This window comes from Ostrinia nubilalis, chromosome 7 (genome assembly GCF_963855985.1).
Source record: "Ostrinia nubilalis chromosome 7, ilOstNubi1.1, whole genome shotgun sequence".
Lineage (NCBI taxonomy): Eukaryota > Metazoa > Arthropoda > Insecta > Lepidoptera > Crambidae > Ostrinia > Ostrinia nubilalis.
This window is the reverse complement of record NC_087094.1, coordinates 16,482,040-16,499,893: the sequence shown is the minus strand read 5'-3', so window position 1 is coordinate 16,499,893 and position 17,854 is coordinate 16,482,040. Positions and strand designations below refer to the sequence as shown.

General features: G+C 36.2%; 1 protein-coding gene across 1 annotated transcript; it reads right to left on the bottom strand.

Annotated features, from left to right (window-relative positions):
* Nucleotides 1-4,777: 4,777 nt before the first annotated feature.
* Nucleotides 4,778-17,182, bottom strand: LOC135073664 (solute carrier family 22 member 3-like). The gene is made up of 7 exons (XM_063967815.1): nt 16,762-17,182; nt 9,217-9,328; nt 8,308-8,408; nt 6,901-7,052; nt 5,981-6,589; nt 5,546-5,727; nt 4,778-5,088 (listed from the first exon to the last, which is right to left on the bottom strand). The coding sequence occupies exons 1-7, from the start codon at nt 16,911-16,913 to the stop codon at nt 4,843-4,845; spliced, it is 1,554 nt and encodes a 517-aa protein (XP_063823885.1). The 5' UTR covers nt 16,914-17,182; the 3' UTR covers nt 4,778-4,842.
* Nucleotides 17,183-17,854: the final 672 nt, after the last annotated feature.

Below are 17,854 nucleotides of genomic sequence, written 5' to 3'. Positions count from 1 at the left end.
CTAAGCGGTATATCCTGATAAAATAAAAACAGTAATAATGCTAAATAACAGGCGATACTAAAAAAATACATAAAATACACAAAAAATGCCAAAAAATAATAAAAAATGATACTTTTTGAAAAAAATCTGCTTATATTCGTATTTTTTTGGTTATTTGATAAATTTCTCCAAAAAATGCCCCTATAACAGGTGGTTTTTATTACTTTTTATTATTCTCTATCGTATTATCTTTGTAAAACCAAAAATTGCATGTCTCTATCCCTATCACAACATTTGCTATGATCGTTTGAACAAAGGCCTGCCACAACATTATTCTCTGCTACAGGTAGAGACAATTTTAATTTTAACTAAAATGCTTATTTTACTTCGAAATCTTTTGTTTTTATTTGAAATCTAACTTGTCTTTATCAAAATTACAAATCTAGAGCCATTTTCAGTTTCGTTGTTAACGAAACGTTGAATGGCGCGCCCGGAGAGGCTTAGTTCAAACGATCATTGCAAACGTTGTGATAGGGATAGAGACATGCGATTTTTGGTTTTACGAAGGTAATACGATAGAGAATAATACAAAGTAATAAAAACAACCGGTTAGAGGGGCATTTTTTGGAGAAATTTATCAAATAACCAAAAAAACACGAATTTAAAAGCAGATTTTTTTCAAAAAGTATCATTTTTTATTATTTGTTGGCCTTTTTTGTGTATTTTATGTATTTTTTTAGTATCGCCTGTTATTTAGCATTATTACTGTTTTTATTTTATCAGGATATACCGCTTAGTTTAAAAGTTATTACGTTTTCTTTACAATAAGTAATTGGAGGAAAAAAAATTCTATAAAAAATTAAAAAAATATCTCAAAAAATTTTTGACCTCTTTTTTGTCGATAAAATAGGTCTAGTTTCATCTATTTTCATATGTACACTTTAACGTGACTCACACTGTATTATCTCTTCTATTTACCTAGGCCCAAATTAAGCAGAACAAACATAAACTACGAGTAGGTATAACGTACATGATCTGCTTTTTTAAATCTATGAATTATAACACACAAACATACTAAAATACAAACACTAGCACATATTATATGAGTAATTCAAGAGCATATAGGTAGTTGTTATTCTCAAATCAAACTACTCGCTATAATTCTTGTTTGTACCCGTGTGAACGTCAGGTCGTTAATACCCTCAAATCGTTGCTCAAAACGTCTGGAGTCCCTAATAAGACGGTTGTCCCATTTTTATGTACCGGCACGGACTCGGAGCTTAATAGTCCCTTATTAGAAGGCTACAAACAATCTTTTTTTTTTTGAACTTTCGCTAAAATATTTTTTATGATCTTGCATAATATTGTCAGTGGGGGCGTGGGTAGTTATTATGTGGAACTGGCTTTTGCCCGCGGCTTCACCCGCGTAAAATTTAGTTTGTCACAGATCGTCATAAATTATAACCTACTCGTATATGTTATTCTGGGTTATAAACCATAATACTGTAAAGTGTCTTCAAAATCCGTTCTGTACAGTTTTTGCGTGAAAGAGTAACAAACATCCAGACATCCAAACTTTCGCATTTATTACATTAGTAGGATAAAATTCTGGACATGTCTTAAGACTTGACTGCCTCTTCAGAGTAGGTACAACTTGTTTATTTTCCCATCGTTCAAGGTTGCGAAAGATGGCGGCTTTATTCGGCGATCTTCCGTCTTCCACTAATAGCGGAAAGAGAGAGCTTGAGGATGATTGTAATAGGTATCATCTACTAACTTGACGAATGACAACGTAAAGGTCGTTATAGTCAAGGTACTTACCTAGTTACACATATTTTGGATACTGTTGTCCTTAAGGCAGCAGGTAAATGCATAGCTACATTGCTCCAAAATCATAGAAATGTTTAAATCATATTTTCCTAGAGAGCATCTCACTTAACATCACGTGCGATTGCGGTCAAATACCTGCCTCGTTCTGCATAAAAAATAGATTAAAAGGCGGTAAACGGTTGATTAGTAGAGTCCGGTAAGAGCACACGAGTGTACGTGATAAATCATTTCGTTTCATTCATCAACTGCTCACATCTTGATGACATAATAGAGACAACAAATTACTATTAATCACCCGTCTAGCCAGACCAGGCGGTAGTTATTCACCCGCCACACAAGCCCCTGATGGAACAACTGAGGCAAATCGCAGAAATTGCGTCCACTTATTAGGGACCGTATTTTGTCGGGAAATAAATAATAACTCTCATTACGACCCAACAGCCTCTGTTATGGCCACGTTATTTCAAAGAATAGCAAATAAACGTGTACAAAGAAAAGGTATTCCTTGGAAATTCACCTCTCGAGCGGGATAATAAAAAAGTAACATTGAAAGTGTGTTTAAATAAAATATAACCGTAAAGCAGAGTGCACACCCGGCGGGAACAATTTTAAGTGAATTTTTCGTTAGTTCAGTTAATCATTATGAGATCATAAGTAAGTAATTTAACTATATGGAATAGAATTTTAAGAATACTTTAAGTGACTATTTTGTAACTTATAACGGCTGTATAAAGCAATTAATAAACTGTTATGTGCAACCCACATAATTTATCAACGACCTTCTGAATTAAGTTAACATGCTCTGTGGCTATGAAATTACGCACCCAAAGTATTTTGCTCACATATTAATGGCTGAACAGACCAGAGAATATGTATATTTAAATGAAAATACTGGTCATAAGGTTATAGAGAAAATGTGAAGGACACACGTAGTGTACCTATTATTGGTGGAATCTGCGGTTTGAAATTTTCAAACTTGCAGCACGTATCTCAAAATAATGCCTACCACTGTAGCCGTAGAGCCGCGTGAATATTACATCAAATAACAATTTATTCTCTCAGTGTATCTTACGCCCAACATGTATCGAAGTAAGATCTCTTCTCGATATTCGTTTATTAACTTTAGTGTTACGGCCACTACATTATTCCGAGGCAAGTTTCCCTCGCTATTATAACGAAATAAACAAATAATACTCTTCGTCTGTCCAAAATTTCAGGCCGTCATATTTGAATTTTTCATGGAAGCCTTTTTACAGGAAGTGCTCTAATAATATTTTTAGGAGTAGCTAGAATTTGTTTTTCCCTGAAATTGAAATTATTTTAACCGGCTCGGTAATTCTAAAAGGCGTTAATTAATCTAATTAAAAGTTGGAAGTAGGACAGAGTGAAATATTGTTTGGAATCTTAAAAAATGGTGTGAAAATTTTTGGTAAAGTCAAATTATTCTCCCCTAAAAATAATTATATTCCCAGAATTATTGATGCGAATCTAAACACAACGCTCACATTACTACAAACCGCTGCATTGAAGTTTTAAACATGGCGCATCAAGTTTAACTTTATGCTATCTTGTGCAGTTGTAACAGGGACTATTTTCAAAAACGTTTAGTTCGATGCAGTCGACTGTTCCACCAAACCACAGATACATGGAAGCCAGTGCATCCCAGTCACTGGCATCTGTGTTATTGCGCCAGTGAGTGTCCCGTCAGCTATTTTCAATTTGGCGGCGCCACCTGCGGCATTAATCCCTGAGTGCGGCCCTGCGACTGATTGTTGCCACGCTAATGGACCGCACTCAGTGCACTAAAACAGAACAGGGCAACACAAGGGATGTTGGCTAAAATTTTTACGGTCACTTCAAACCCTTTTTTGAGTGAAAACGATGATTCATGACGTTAATGAGTCCGGAACATGATTTGTCACTTGAATAAATAATGGGATTTCGCTTGATGGGTCACTGCTCTGATTACTGATCTATAGATACATTTTGTCCCTACCATAAAGCTAGTTTTCAGGACTGTGATTAGCGTTATCCTCTATGTAAATACGTTCACAAATTTCCACTTTAATTATTTTTATAAATACGCATGCAAAGCATAAGAAAATTATACGGCGGTAAATCCTTATCATGATATTTAATTAACTGTCTATTTATTAATAGAGTATGAGGAAACTTTTAATTATTTTATCGACTCTACGTTCGTTCGTTTCAGCTAAATGATGTCCACTGCTGGACAAGGGCCTCCCCCAAGGATTTCTATAACGACCAGTCCTGCGCTGCCCGAATCCAGGTTTCTCAAGCGACCTTCACCAGATCGTCGGTCCACCTAGTGGGGGGCATGCCCTAACTAAGTCTTACGGCCGGTGGTCGCCACTGGAGAACTTTTGTACCCCAACGGCCAGCTACGAGTCAATACATAGGTAATACCGGTTAAATTCAATCTATATAAACTACCGAGATCGTTCTGCCTCCTTCCAAAGGTTGCTGTGCCCTAACTGGGTCCACATTGTTCTGCTTGAATTGTAAGACCTGAATGCTAATGTGGTGAAGCAATAAAGTATTGAGTATTGAGTAATATTATTTAATCTAAATAGGCACTAAGCCCTGAATGCGACCCTGCACGACTGATTGTTGCTCGCAAATAATGTTGCGGGGAAATGCCGCGTTCGCCGCTCCACCGTGAATGTAATAATCGACTAGATACGTGTTTGTGGGTTTAGATGACTGAACTTCCTATAGCAGTAAATAGTACAAAGCTATTTTAGTTTATCGCTGCTACAGTAGGTTAGGTACATACAATTGTTACTTCATCTATGAATATGTTTTGTTTAACGTAAGAAATGAATGAATATCAACAATAGCGAATTATTAAATTATTATTGCTCCCTTAATTAAACCTTACGGAACGACATTAAAAAATAAGGAATAATATATTCTACAGGGCAGATCTTTAAGGTGAATAATCATCAAACAAATAAATATAATTTATTTAATTGTAAATAAAACTATACTAAATCTACACTTAATCAAAAATCACAATCTAGACACTTTTCCCTCTCTATTCACAACCAAATTCGGCCCTGTGTCTTCTTTACTGAACGCGTAGTTCACTTCTCCCTCCATGGCTCGTTCCTTATCAGTCTTGCCTAGAGCTTCAGCTTGCTTGACCGTGTTGGGCAGATCGTTGTCGCCGGTGTCTGGGACTAAGAAGGTTAGAAGGCCTGCTAGCAGAGATGAACCGCCGAAGATGACAGGTGGTAAGCCTGTCCAGTAATGCATCTGGAAAAAGAAATTTAGTGGAATTTAATGGGAATTTCTTGGAAGTGTGGTTCCGGCAGTGTAATATCTCTCCTCTTCGCGTGGATGTCGTTTATTGCGATAAAAGGACAATAGGCTTTCTCAACCCATTTGCTTCTGGTAAATTTGAGAGAGTGGTCTTCCTGCAGTAAAGATTAAATGCCCTAATGATGATGATTATGAGACTGAGGTTAATTAGTAACGGTCTGTAATTAGGTCTATTAGGAGTCTTACCGCTTGAGGTAAGTAGGTACTGCTAGCAGTACTAAAGCAATTAGCTAAAGTTACGACTATTTGCCCATTTGTATAATTCTAACATTCGTCAAGTCTCGCTGTAAAAAAATTCAATTGCTTACATTTGATGCGCTCTGAGCCAGAGGCCTATTTATCGGGCATGAAATTTTTGTCAGGTATCTCCTTTAAGTATTATTATGCTTACCAGCAACGGTGTTTGAGGTGCCAGCATAGATCCGATCCTGCCCATAGACGAGCAGAGAGCGTGCATGGAGTTCCTGGTATACGTCGGGAACAGCTCAGAGGTGTACATGTAGGTGATGTTGAAGTAGAATGAGGACATCAGCTTGCCGGCCATGTAGAAGGTTATTGACAGCCAGAGGAGAGCTAGAAAAAAAGAGAAAAAGAATAGTTAAATTATAAAACTTGTTGTGAGAGATCACAATCCTCGAAGATTTGTTGATATCTTCTATCTAACTTGGATATTATCGCTAATTTGTATTTTATCTCAATTACCTATATCTACTTTTATCCCTTTTAACTGACAAATAGGTGTATCAAAACTTCTTCAAATAATATTATTTCCACACATTTTTAATGCTAATAAAAGTAGAAAATATGTGTTATTTTTTCAACTCACAAGTTGGCACAAACGGCTGAGACACACACAACACGGCTCCGATCATGAACGACGCGATCAGTGGCATCTTTCTCTTGAAGTGTTTCAGAACGTAGATTATCATCAGATTCCCTATGACGTCCACTCCCTGTACAATCATGTAGTTGATATACTTGTTCCCTTGCAACGATACCGAGTTGATCGTCATCCCAAAGTTGACAAACGTCGACGTTGTCCACCATACAATACATATTAGACATCTTTTGGTCAACGTTTTCGACGAAAAAGTGATCTTCAGTAGGTTCAAGAAACTTATGCCTTTCGTTTCTTCGCACGTTATTTTTTCTAACGTTGATTTTTCAAGTTTTATTTTGTTCATATTTGCGGCTTTCTGTAGTATGGCCACAGCTTCGTCCTTTTTGCCCTTTGTAAGGAGCCATCTGGGGCTCTCATCCATGAAGTATAGATATAGAAAGAAGAATAAGGCTGGTGAGTAGATGACCCGGAGAAAGTTTCTCCAGTATGGCACGAGCCAGGCTGCGGCTGGTAGCAAGATTCCTCCAAGGGTGTATCCAAAGCAACAGAGTATGTAGAAAAGGGCGCGCTTCTTTGTAGGAACTATTTCTATCGCTGTAAAGCAATGGAAGTTACACATTAATACAAAGAACTAAAGAATTCTATTGAACAATGTAAATATTTTAATGTCGTTATCGCTGTAATGACAACAATTTTATTAGTCTCTAGATAGCCAATGGCACGTTCGTAACAAATTCAACTTCGTGATTTCTTTACTTCTCTCTAGGGCTGGTACGGCATCAATCGTCGTCATAAGTCAATGTGTTACTACAAGTTTCACACCCACCAAGGTTATTACAAACACTACGCTGGACAAAATGAACATCATCAACAACGTGTTCTTTGAAAGGGATTGTAGAACTTACTCAATATGAACATAGGGGAACAATTGTCCCCAATGGCAGCCTCCAGAAACTCCAACACGATGTAGATCCAGTACCAGGGGGTGAAGCTCTTCAGGATGCCAAACACGCCCCCTAGTATCCCCGTAATGACCAACGTCAGCTTTCTTCCAAGTCTGAAACATTATAATAATGTAATAAATACTAGCTGACTTGAATTTCGTATCGCCCTATTTGAAAATATTCTATAGCAAGAGTAATCAACGATTCTAATGGTGAAAAATTTTTTCAAAATACGGTTCAGTAGTTTCGGAGCTTATTCCATACAAACAAACAATAAAGTATTTCCTCTGTATAATATTTGAGTAGAAAATAACTTGAAAGAATAAAATAACCTTATTTTACTCAGATCTGAAGCAATTTCAGACATTCAATTAACACTATGAAACCAGAAAATACTGTTAAATTGTTCTTAAAGAAATTAGAAAATTATTTCAGGAAACGTACGTAATAAAAATTTGCATTCTTTTCAATAAACAATAATTACACACACAAATGTCCATAGTGAATGTCACCTTCTAGATAATTTACTTAGTTGTATAAAAACACATCTTCCTTTGCATTTTATTTTAATATCATTGTTCATTGTGCATGTGCAATGGAGTGTATCTAATCTAACATCTTCGCCCAGATTGAGTCATCATACAAACCTATTGAGAAATTTTAAATTAAAATATATTCACGTAGGAGTCAAATTAAATACCTTCTTTCGTAAGTCATTTGAATATAATTGAAGGTCGCTGTAATCATATATTCACTATACAGAATAAGAATTACACATGCTTGGTTTCATCCTACAGAAAAAAACGTTGGATAAAGGATTTTGTTCCAACAACCTAATTAATTACAAATACTTAAGTTAAAAAAGTGCTTACTATAAGCAAAAAGATACAGAATAACATAATTATACAGATACATAATGAATATACTTTATAAGTACTTACGACAGCACATCAGGTTACCCATTTTTGTTGTAAATTCGCCCCTATTACAACTGCACAAGAACCCACAGTGGTTAGGTTGACGTGCCGTCGTCTGTACATAAATTACTATAAATTAAACCGTATACGAGTAGATAGATAGCGCTTATTTCAGTCAGTACCTGAAGTATGAGAGGTACTCTCATACAAACACCCGTTTTTGAGACGTCAACTTAGATATGCTTCAGATTTGTATACTCTGTCACGTCATAATATGTCAATGTCACCACTTCCGTACCTACCGCAGTTATGCACTTGACCATTACAATATTTGCTCCCTACTAAATTAGAACCCGCAACCAATATTAGAAAGAATTGGGGGAGGCTTATGTTCAACAGTAGACGTCCTATGGCTGAGATGATGATGATGATGATAATGAACCAATATTACCTGTCTGATAGCGGTCCTACTACGAGGAGACCCACCATGTAGCCGAAGCTGTGGACTGTGCCGACGAGCGTCCTTTTCCATTCTTGACAGGCTAGCTGGAACTAAAACAATACTTTTATGAAATTTTGTCATTCTTCTTCGTCACTATACTATTGACAGAGAGGTCGTAGTCGTTATACAGGGTGGAAACGATAAGTGATCTCACTCGATTATTTCTAAACTATACAATACAAGATATCGAAAAACTGGTTACTGATCCTGAAAGTGCTTCACGAGCTCTTTCAAACGGTATCAGTAATAGGTTACCGAATTAACTGGATCTATCCGAAAATTCAATGTTTTCAGCCTCTTAGCCTAAGATATTATGATAACTGAGAGTTTTATATTTCAAAAGAGTTTTATTAAAGCCTGTGTAACTCACAGAATCATCCTTGCAGTCTACCTGTCTAGTCTAATTGTTTTGATGATTCAATTATAAATAGGCAGTACAATAATTACAGCATAGTACTTTTTTAAGTTCTCAGTTTCACAATAATCTTTGTACGCCCTCAGATTTTAACCCATATACTTTAACCTTAAAACTCACAGCAATCCAACCTACAGTGATTTTGAGACGATGTGTTGAAGAAATAAATAAGGTTGAATTGAACTAGTTATGGTTAAGTTAAAAAAAACATTAAGCGTAATAAATTAGTCACTATGCGCAACATGTCTTAAAAGTGCTATTCTGGCACCTTTACCTGACAATTTTCATGATGTTAACGCTCTATCCAGGTCACAATAAAAATTATAACTAACAAAAATGTCTTGTGATAAAACACATTGAAAAAAGTTCAACCATTTAAATTCATTATTTTGGTTGAGTCTAGTTTAATATGGACCTTTATTATTTAAAAAAGATGAACTTACTTCTGCAACAAAGGTGTTTGGGTTTTCATAGATCCATTCCGTACATCGAACGGTCGCGTTCTCAATGTTTTTCATGTAGCAGGCATTGTCACCGAAAGCTTCATCCGCACATCTGAAGTAAGAAATAATTAAAATTAAGAAACATGAAATATATCACTTTCACTTGGGAAGATTTGAATGTACGACTCTCCGGATCGATTGTCGGACGCTTAGTAATTTCTTAAAAACCACTGTTTAATAATAATTGTACCTTGTATCTGATGACAAAATTAACGTTAAACCTTCGGTGGCACATAACTTTGACCAAATAATAATGTGACCTATCATGGGACATTTTAAAAAGTGTTTAGGTTTTTCAAATTAATTGAGGAAAGGCATTTTGTCTCTCGCATACTTATTCGTAATGATACAGTTTGTTATCTTTAGGATTATAATATTTAGGATGACAATAAGAACTTCAAGATTTTGAGCATAATACATTCATTGTTGTAGAGTTGTAACGCGTGTCATACTGCATTACTACGTACTTTTTTTTATCCACAACGAGGAAGCTCTTGGCCTGTATCTCACTTGCAAGTTAAACATCCGTTTGTTGCTATAGACTTTGTTCCGCCTGTTTTAACGGACGTCTGCTACGCAAGGAGCGTTGTTAGGCCCCTTTATGATCTAGCAGTTAAAGATTTGAACTCTCGAGGCTTGAAGGTTTAAGTGGATGTAGGAGTAGGTAAATTGAAAAAAATATTTTGTGTTTTAGCTCCCAATGGCATGACATGCTTGTGCGAATCAACACGATAGTGATGAAGATACAAAAAAAATGTACTTGGGACTTTGGTTGATGTGTTAAATCTGACATTAGAGTGACTGCCTATCAAATCACTGGGTCATTTAGAAGTGCAGGAAAGCGATCTGATAGCAATCCGACGCGAAAAGCTAGACGCGTATCGCGCCGGGAGGCGTCCGTTTTCTACCGGTCGTGGGTTCAATTCCCGCCTTAGGCAGTTCGATTTTTTCAAGTTGTTTATAATTTTCAAACTATGATCAGGCTTGGATGATCATTACCGGCTGCCAATCCGTCCTGTATTTTAAAACAAGCGAATGTTTTATTGATTTTAGATAAATATTTATTGGAACCTATTTGAAAACAAATGATTGATTGATTGACCAAACGTCGCATCCCTTTCGCTTGAACCTACCCAGGACTGCATTCTTTAAAACCAGTTGATAAAAAACATCTGATTGATAAATTAGAGAAAGTGGAAAGATCACCTTACGAGATATTTGCCCTTAGCTGACATTTATTGCATAATCATAACAATATAAATACATTCCACGCATCATAGTTGTGCACTTTGTTTGATATCTAAATACAATTTTGATAATAATTTAAGAATGATCAAAGAATTGTAATCTCTATTATCATTTTATTTATGGGCACATATTAACATACAGTCGCTGAGCGACATACAGTCACGTGCAAAAATCTTAGTTTAAACTATGTATTTCTAATGAAATAAATGACTTCGAAAGTAATCTAAGGCTGGGTTGCACCATCTTACTTTAACTTTGACAAACGTCAAAAATCTGTCAAACTCCATACAAAATACACCGGTTATCGTCATAGTTACGGTCAAAGTTAGGTGGTGCAACTCAGCCTAAGACATTATGTAGATATATTAGGAATACATATAATAGGATTTTTTATGCATGACATGGCAGGTATTTGACCGCAATCTCACCTGGTGTTAAGTGAGATGCAGTCTAGGATGGTACATATCTGCCCTGTAATTGCCTATTCACTCTCGCCTTGAAAAGGCCCGAATTATAGTGTTCAGGAAAGAGAGCAGCAAGCAGCGAATTCAAATCAAATCAAATCAAATCAAATCAAATCAAATCATTTATTTTGCGAAAATGGGTTTACATCAGTAGGTGTTACAATTTTTCAAGTAGGTATCTCCATCTTCCACCTTTAGGCATGCAAAATTATTACTGTAATTGTCATTTACATTCATTAACAAAATATAATTCACATTTATAAAAACTAATGTCAGACAACTCAGGGTCAATAATTACATTAATGTCAAGTCAAAAATAATAAATTAAAAATACTAAAATTACCTATATAATGTCAACTACATTGTACTTGGTATGTCAAAAGTATTAGATTTGGACTACATACATTACAAACACATGAAACTGTCCAGGAGGAATTCGCTAATCGAATAATACGCCTTATCTACCAACAACTTATGAAGACATTCCCTGAACGAGAATAAGTCCTCCTTATTTCTTATACCCTGTGGCAGTTTATTATAAATACGGGGTGCCATTCCTGAAATATTTTTCGTAAAAAGAGTCGTTTTGTGGATTTGTGCGCATATCCTGTTTTTGTGACGTTTGCTGTTATGAGTAGGAAACATACTTGGGTTTTTACGAACGAATAAACATATTTCCTCTATATATATTGATGGAAGAGTTAACAAATTCAATGATTTAAAATGGGGCTTACAGCTGTCTCTAGGTTTAAGTTGACAAACTGCTCTTACGCATTTCTTTTGTGCTCTGAAAGCGACGTCTCTATCAGTGGAGTTTCCCCAAAATATAATACCATAGCGGATAGTCGATGAGACGTATGCATGGTAGGCGATTAACACTGTGGACTGGCTCACTACTTTAGATAGTTTGTATAGGGCGTAAGAGTACTGGTTTAGTTTTTTACAAATAACATCAATGTGAGTCTTCCAGGTTAAGTTATTGTCTAACCAAATGCCTAAAAATTTTGTGGTGTCAGTTTCATTAATCTTTTTATTGTCAAATAGAATGTCAATGTTAGTTGAATTCGAATGATTTTTAAATGTCATTAAATTTGTCTTATCTAAATTTATATTAATATTATTCAGTGTCAGCCAGTTTACTATGTCTTTTAGAGTTTTTACGATTTCCGATTTAAGCGAGTCTACATCATCATTTTTCATGAATAATATAGTGCTGTCGTCTGCAAACAATGTCATAGGATATGGGGATATTTTTGGTAAGTCGTTCACATATACCAAAAACAGTAGTGGTCCGAGAATACTGCCTTGAGGTACACCATATGCAACATGTCTTCTTTTTGAGAAATAGCGAATTCCAGTCATGTCCTATTTCAAATCAGTTTTTTAAAGTCCCATTAACCCTATTAAAAGTTCATTCAACTAAGATTTATTATCTGATCAAGGATATCAAACTGGCCACCAATTCAGAACATGACAGTACAAAGTTAAGTAACATATTAAATTCTAAATATAGCGGGCCGGTTTTATGCAACCTGCATGCCTCGAGAAATATCTTTGGTACCGGAATATCAAGAAATCGGAGGAAATGGTTGCGCCCTAATCGTGTTTCACTTTTGACTATTATTGCTATCTCTTTTAATGAGGTAGGGCCTTTTCCTATTTACCGGCGCCAGAGTCGGCGACATGGCGCCGATAGGGTATAAAGAAAAGCCATAATATTACAGTACAATTAGAGAAACGCCTGCAATAAATAATGTAAATAAACATTTAAATCACGGGACTATTCCCATCTCTCGTTCCCGCGGCTGCAACTCCTGTGAAGCCAGGATCTACAGCTCACTCAAGTTTGTCCATGATCATTGAAATCTTATGTATAATTTTACATTGTGATATTTTAGGTGGTAATTTATGTAAGTACGACATTGCATTTTTTAAAATTCTATGTTCAAATGACTCTACATTTTTCAATGTAACCTACCGCTCTTAACAGTCAATGTAATAAGTTCAATCACTTCTGACACTTTTTAAAATGGTTTTAAACATCATTATATTAATAGCGATATAATTGTGCATTTCCTCAATGTCACAGATTAATGACCTCACCTTAATAATAACGCGCTCTATTGTCGACTGTACCTTTGACATCACGTGACGCCCTATTCCGGTGAGGCGTGAATCACAGTTACTGTGTTAGAGTAGGCGCACACCGTTGATTTTTAGTTGGCCGATAGTTATGCCCGATTTTAATTTGTATGAAGAATCGGCCAAATCGAATCGGCGTAGTGTGCGCACTCCCATACATGCCCATACTGATCAACTGCCCGACTAAACTATCGGCCGACGAAAAATCAACGGTGTGCGCCTACTCTTAAGCTTCAACCACACCAACGCGTGCAGATCGCCATCGCCGGCGCGATCACGGCGCGTTCATAGGCCAATGACAGGTCGCGCGGACTGTCATGGGTCTCGCGAATTGACATTGGCCTATGATCGCGCCGCGCGATGGCGATCTGGCCAGAACAGACGGTGAAACGCAACTGAAATGAACTTTCTGATGATTCTGATGCGTGAAACTGAAACTGAAAGTTTCAAACTGGTCGCGTCATGTGTGGTCTCTCAACGGACGCTATGGCAGAAACTTAGATGCAACTCAAAAGTTACTAGCAGTTGCAGTTGCAGTTTCGTTGCAGTTGCGTTTCACCGTCTGTTCTGGGCCTTAGTGTGGTTGAAGCTTAAGGGCCCGTTTACACTATCATCGTGATGTTAATCTATGTTAGATGAAATGCCTTTAATTTTATCGTTATCGAATTCATATAGATTAAAAATATTATTTGGTTTAGAGGCATTAGCAATTTATCAGAAGAAGATGTGGCAGATGTTTGCGGACAGATAAAAAACTAAAGGTATCTTGTTTAAGATAAAATTAATGCAGACTTGATTTATTTTGTATACTTTAATATAGTTACGTATTAATTCATGTCTCAACTTCAATGTCAACCTGCAACTTAATATGATAGAGCAAATTTTAACAAAATTATTATACCTATTTATGGAAGATCTTTTTTGAACTAACGTTATTTAATATGAATAGAATATTGTGTATAAAATAACAGAGGTTATTTGCAGTTAACCAGTAATGGGTTATTTTTTGATGATTGATCGTTTATCAGTAACAGATGTTGACATAAATTCATAAATATCTGTTCAAATACCATTAGAATTTGTATTGAATTTAAAAAATATTCGTTTCTTTAAGGATGATGAGGACTGATAATTTTGATTTTGACAATTCTGCTGGTATTAACAACGCCTTTGTTGGCTAGTGAATAAACCCCTTAAGGTTCGGCCAAACCAACGCGATCAGTCCGCGTGATGACAATGGCGAGCAGTAGAAATCAGTAGGATTACAATCGGATTACATTACATACAATTCAACGATCGGATACAAACAATTAGGATCGCAATCGCCATCGCCATCGTGCACGCGGGCTGCACGCGTAAAGGTTCGGCCAAACCAACGCGATCTCACGCGATCAGCAGGCGTGCAACGATAGCGATCAATGCATTTAAGTCTGATCGCCATCGCTGCACGCTGGCTGATCGCGTGGCATCGCGTTGGTTTGGCCGAACCTTAAGTTTGATCGAGCCCTTACTCATCCGTACTCCGGTCCACATACGAATGCCGGTCGTCGGTGAAAGTAACATTTTATTAGCATAAGTACCAACACTATGGTATTGGTATCAATAGTAATTAGAGAAACCACTTTGAAGTCGATAATGCAACATTTTGTTCGACAACCGTTGCCAATCTGTCATTTGCATAGTGATCGTATTATTTCTCTTTGCAAACTTAATCACCTTATTAATATTCATAATTTAAATAATATGATAATGCACGTAAGTATGTATTATTTATTTATTGCACCTGATTACATAGAATAGTTCTGGATGCATTTGATATGAACATTGCTACGTATTTATTTTTCATGCTAATTCATTCTTTGAATACTGTATTTCATATGTAACGCGTCCTGCTATGTAATATAAAGATAATTTATAAAACCCCTAACAGAAATGTTTCTATCGCATCGCATGCATTATGGTCCTATGTCCCCTAGATGGGGCAGAGGGCGTCCACAACAGTCCTCCATCGCGTTCGGTCTTGAGCTATGTGTTTGATCTCGCTCCAAGTCTTGCCGAGTTTCTATCATGCTAAAGGTAAAAACTCCGATGATTGTGAAAAATGCTTTTCTTTTTCTCTCCGAGGTTACCAAAAGACTCGAGACTCGAGATCCGAGGAACGCGGGTTCGAATCCCACCGCCGCTCGACTATTGTGGTGAGCCCACTCGTAACCCAAGCTTATTTAGCTTAACACGAGGGGCTAACGGGACTGTTAGTAATTTGGGCAATACATTTTTTTTAAAAAGCCTTTGTAAGAATCACATCAACTCTAACATTAGATTAAAATAAAAATGTCAAATTCTATAATATTAAGATTAAGATTAAGTACCAACACTATGGTATTGGTATCAATAGTAATTAGAGAAACCACTTTGAAGTCGATAATGCAACATTTTGTTCGACAACCGTTGCCAATCTGTCATTTGCATAGTGATCGTATTATTTCTCTTTGCAAACTTAATCACCTTATTAATATTCATAATTTAAATAATATGATAATGCACGTAAGTATGTATTATTTATTTATTGCACCTGATTACATAGAATAGTTCTGGATGCATTTGATATGAACATTGCTACGTATTTATTTTTCATGCTAATTCATTCTTTGAATACTGTATTTCATATGTAACGCGTCCTGCTATGTAATATAAAGATAATTTATAAAACCCCTAACAGAAATGTTTCTATCGCATCGCATGCATTATGGTCCTATGTCCCCTAGATGGGGCAGAGGGCGTCCACAACAGTCCTCCATCGCGTTCGGTCTTGAGCTATGTGTTTGATCTCGCTCCAAGTCTTGCCGAGTTTCTATCATGCTAAAGGTAAAAACTCCGATGATTGTGAAAAATGCTTTTCTTTTTCTCTCCGAGGTTACCAAAAGACTCGAGACTCGAGATCCGAGGAACGCGGGTTCGAATCCCACCGCCGCTCGACTATTGTGGTGAGCCCACTCGTAACCCAAGCTTATTTAGCTTAACACGAGGGGCTAACGGGACTGTTAGTAATTTGGGCAATACATTTTTTTTAAAAAGCCTTTGTAAGAATCACATCAACTCTAACATTAGATTAAAATAAAAATGTCAAATTCTATAATATTAAGATTAAATATTAGTACAGTCAGTCTGCCTGGCCTAGTGGTTAGTGTACAATGTACATTGATCAACAACAGTTGCGAGTTTGAATCCCACTGGTGCATTTTTTATGTGACAGGAGGCAAACGAGAAACTATGGGGACATAATATTTATCATAGTAGGAGTATTATGTCAGGATTTTTTTTTGAGATTTTGGGTTCAATCATATCTAGCACCAAATTTTGAATCGTATTAATAGTAAAAGCACTAACCACTAGGAATAATATGTATAAAACAATAATTTTCAGGCACAGTTTTGATCTTTGCTCGGAAATTAGGCATGCTTGTTCAAAAAGATATGGCAATTTAAAATAAATACGATAAGGAAAATTCTCAACAAGTTTATACTAAAGGAACAACTTTTTATTTTATGCATTTTGCTTTAACATGTTGAGGAAAAAATTGCTAGATAGGTATAATGTTCTTATTTTTATTTCAAAGCATAAAGATACTTACTTGTAAGCGACTTCTTCAGCGGTAAATATGTAGTTGCTGCTATACACACTATTAGATGCAAAGGCTAGAATCGTGAGAAATAAAAATAAACAATGATACCGTCCAAATATACTAAATTTTTTTAAAACATCATCAAAATCCGTTCCTGTCATTTCCACTGTTTAAAATATTTTTCCGCAAAGTTATCACTGAAAGGCACTAATCACCACGAGCACAGCCTAATTGGCATTATTTTTATTATTTTTTAATTAATTTTAGTGTTAATTGTAATTTTGCAAAACGCATTCGTAGTATTGGTTGTCACAAATTCACAGAACTGACGAGATCGGTAACAGCTTCACAAGTGAACGGGCCGGGGCAGTCGGTCTGTCTGTTTGTTGATATTGATAAATGAAGGCGACTGCGCGCGCGCCGGTGTCGCATCCGCGTTACCTAAACAGTCTGTGACCTAGGGCAGGGATGGCAAACCTGCCTTTCTTTTTATAATGCAAGCGTAAAACTGACAATTTATCTTGTTGATGGCTGTTAAATTGTCGGTTTATGTTGTCGACTTATTAAAGTGTACATACGCTGCAGCTCAAAAAGTGCAATGATTCCTAAATTATTTTATTGTTAGGTAGATTAACGTCCTTTACATATTTTCATCGACAAAGTAATAAACAAAACCATGACTCATAATAAAATGCATTCGTATGAATTATTTTCAACTTGATAATACATTAAACTCTAATTTAAACACACCACATAATGTTAAAAATCAATTAATGCTGCAAGTCAAATGATACATTAGCAATATGTCACATAATGAATTATTGTTTTTAAAACAACGTCACTGTATAGTTAAAATATAATATAGTTTTACCTACTAGTAATTAGTTAGCAATTTAAAGACTTGTCACAATGTATGACAATTTACAGACTTGTCACAATAATAATGTATAATTTAATTGCCATAGGTAGTAAGGCCAGGGCCTCTGCAGCAATTTAATGTCCAACTAGAAATTTATTTTTCCACGAGCTATGTGTTGGCCACCCCTGCTAGGGCATGGGACTTGGAAGCTAAGATTGCATTTGTCGGCGAGGAAGAGTGACG

What these genes read in the sequence shown, in the direction of transcription:
- LOC135073664 (XM_063967815.1), bottom strand. Translation starts at nt 16,913, where the DNA reads ATGACAGGAACGGATTTTGATGATGTTTTAAAAAAATTTAGTATATTT. An exon ending in GCTGAAGAAGTCGCTTACAA is followed by an intron (nt 9,329 to 16,761) that starts GTAAGTATCTTT and finishes TTCTTACTTCAG; the next exon opens with ATGTGCGGATGAAGCTTTCG. An exon ending in CAAACACCTTTGTTGCAGAA is followed by an intron (nt 8,409 to 9,216) that starts GTAAGTTCATCT and finishes GTATTGTTTTAG; the next exon opens with TTCCAGCTAGCCTGTCAAGA.